At 57.7% G+C, this 3057-nt stretch overlaps 1 protein-coding gene across 1 annotated transcript; it reads right to left on the reverse strand.

Annotated features, from left to right (window-relative positions):
- Positions 1–402: 402 nt before the first annotated feature.
- Positions 403–2753, reverse strand: PPP1R9B (protein phosphatase 1, regulatory subunit 9B; the record flags this gene model as incomplete). Its single annotated transcript, XM_009083676.1, has 6 exons — positions 403–466; positions 559–711; positions 858–993; positions 1266–1370; positions 2414–2534; positions 2621–2753. Coding segments are annotated over 6 exons (712 nt in total), but the record flags the coding sequence as incomplete, so codon positions are not given.
- Positions 2754–3057: the final 304 nt, after the last annotated feature.

Here is a 3057-nt window from a genome sequence, read left to right on the forward strand (position 1 = left end):
CAGGTGTGACATGGCATGGAACAGCATTGCAAAGCCCAGCAAGGCATGGCAAGGTATGGCACAATCAGGGAGCAGGTGTGACATGGCATGGCAAGGCATAGCATGGCCTGGCATGGCACAGCATGACCAGAGAGCAGGCATGACGTGGCATGGCATGACACAGGCAGGGAGCAGGCATGAGATGGCACAGCAAGTTACAACACAGCATGGCAGAAGCAGGGAACAGACATGACATGGCACAGCACAGCATGACATAGCATAGCCAGGTGATGGGCAGGACATGGCATGGCTTGGCATGGTGCAGGACATGGGGGGAGATGTGAGGAACCTGGGGGAGATGGAGATGCAGGGGTGCCAGGGTAGATGCCAGGGGGTGTGTGTGTCCCCCCAAGCAGCCAGGACCCCAACTCACCTTCCTCTTGAGCTGCTGGATCTCAGCCTCGGTGACAGCGTGTTTGATCTGGAGCTACAGGAGGAACCAGTTGTGGGTATGGAGTGGGCACACACCTGGCACAACTCCCTGTGTGTGCACCCACCATTCCCCCAGCCCCTCCTCACCTCCTTGAACTTGTGCACCAGCTTTTCAGGGTCCATCTCCACGGGGGACAGCGTGTCCTCGTTCTCAGCCAGCTCGAACACCTCGATGGCCATTTCCCCACTGGGGAACATGGGGCTCATCTCCTCCTCCTCATCCGTGGCGTATTCACCCGTCTGCGATGGGCACAGAGCAGTGTTGGCACCTGTGATCCCACCCTGGCACCCACACCCCATCCCACCTGGAAAAACGGGAGTCACCAGCTCCATATCAGGCAGGTGGACCTTGTGTGTCCCCTCCTGGGTGGGTGTTGTCCCCTCACCTCCTCGTCATCCTCAGTGTATTGGGTGTAGCGCTGCTCGATCATCTCCCGCTGCCACCGCTCCTGCTCCAGCGTCTGCTGGATCAGCTGTGCCACCTCACTCTGCTCCCCTGGCTTCTCCCGCCCGATCAGGAACCTGGGGGACAGCAGGGCTCAGTGGGGACAGGGTAGGGACATCTACTACATCCCTGCAGTATTTCCATGGGTGGTGGGTTTGGGGGTGATACGGGGCCTGGGATGATGTGGGAGCATTTTGGGGGCACTAAGGTGGCACAGGGCAAGCACTGGGCATGGGGATTGGGGAGAGTGGAGGTATTTTGGGGCAAGGGGACAGGCCTGGAGTGCTCTGGGGACAGGCTATGGGGCAGGGTGTCCCAACCCCCCAAATCCCCCAGCCCCAGGTCCTACCGGACGCGGCCCTTGGTGTTCCTGAGGACGGAGGCAGCGAAGCTCTGTGTCACCCCCACCAAGCTGGTGCCATCCACCTCCACGATCAGATCGTTCACCTGGATCCTGGGGACAAGGAGACTGTCACAACAGGGTCACCCCTCACCCACCACCCCAGCCTCAGAGGCAGAGAGTCAATCAGGTTGGAAAAGACCTCTCAGATCAACCTGTGACCTAACACCACTATGCCAACTAGGCCATGGCATCAAGTGCCACATCCAGTCTGTCCTGAAACACCTCTAGCGATGATGACTCCACCACCTCCCTGGGCAGCACATTCCAGTGTCTAATCACCCTTCCTGGGAAGAAATTCTTCCTTCTATCCAACCTAAACCTCCCTTGGTGCAGCTTGAGGCTATGTCCTTCACCCACCACCCCAGCCTCAGAGGCAGAGAGTCAATCAGGTTGGAAAAGACCTCTCAGATCAACCTGTGACCTAACACCACTATGCCAACTAGGCCATGGCATCAAGTGCCACATCCAGTCTGTCCTGAAACACCTCTAGCGATGATGACTCCACCACCTCCCTGGGCAGCACATTCCAGTGTCTAATCACCCTTCCTGGGAAGAAATTCTTCCTTCTATCCAACCTAAACCTCCCTTGGTGCAGCTTGAGGCTATGTCCTCTCATCCTGTCACTTGTTCCCTGGCAGCAGAGGAGAGGCTGATCTGGCTCCAACCTCCTGCCAGGGAATTGTAGAGAGTGATAAGGTCACCCCTGAGCTCCTCTTCTCCAGGCTACACAACCCTAATTCCCTCAACCTCTCCTCACAGGACTTGTGTTTCAGGCCCTTCACCAGGAATGTTGTCCTTCTTTGGACACACTCCCCCACCCTGTGGAACACGTGGCACATCTGTCTGCTCCCACTCTGGCTCCAACCTCCTGCCAGGGAATTGTAGAGAGTGATAAGGTCACCCCTGAGCTCCTCTTCTCCAGGCTACACAACCCTAATTCCCTCAACCTCTCCTCACAGGACTTGTGTTTCAGGCCCTTCACCAGGAATGTTGTCCTTCTTTGGACACACTCCCCCACCCTGTGGAACACGTGGCACATCTGTCTGCTCCCACATCACCTCCTCCAGCACCCCCAAAGCCAGGCCCAGCCATACCTGCCATCCCGGTGTGCTGCTCCTCCTTCCGTCACCGTCTTGACGAAGATTCCCAGTTTCTCCAGGCCCATGTCGGCCCCTGCGCCCATCCCGATGATGCTGATCCCCAACCCTTCGGAGTCTGTGGGCACAAAGAGCCATGTCCTGGAGGGGTCAGCTCCCAGGGGCCATGGGGGTCCTGGGGTGCAGGATGGGGTGAGGACTCACCTTTCTCCAGCTCCACAGGGAAGAGGTCGAGTCTCTCCACCCTCTTCTCCAGCTCATACTCGGCCGAGGCAGCCATGGGGTCAACGTCTTCATTGCGCCGGTCGTAGTCTTCGTTGGAGTAAGTGCTGAACACCTGTGGGATGAGGGGGATGCTCAGCCAGGTGGGAAAACACCATGGACACCCCCAGTATGTGCCTCCTGGCAAGGGGGGGAGACATAGGAAGGGGCAGGGGAGGTGTTACGGAGCCTATGAGACATCCAAGAATCTCCCCCAAATCATGTCGTGGAGTGAGGGGGAGCTTGAGGAAGGACAAAGGGTTTGGAGGTGGGTCTGGGAGAGGAGATGGTGTCTGCACCCCATGGATGGATGGATGGTTGGATGGTTGGATGGAACACAAAATTGGAGGTTGGAGGAGACCTTTAAGATCCTCAGGTCC

Source organism: Acanthisitta chloris, unplaced genomic scaffold (assembly GCF_000695815.1).
Source record: "Acanthisitta chloris isolate BGI_N310 unplaced genomic scaffold, ASM69581v1 scaffold28081, whole genome shotgun sequence".
NCBI lineage: Eukaryota > Metazoa > Chordata > Aves > Passeriformes > Acanthisittidae > Acanthisitta > Acanthisitta chloris.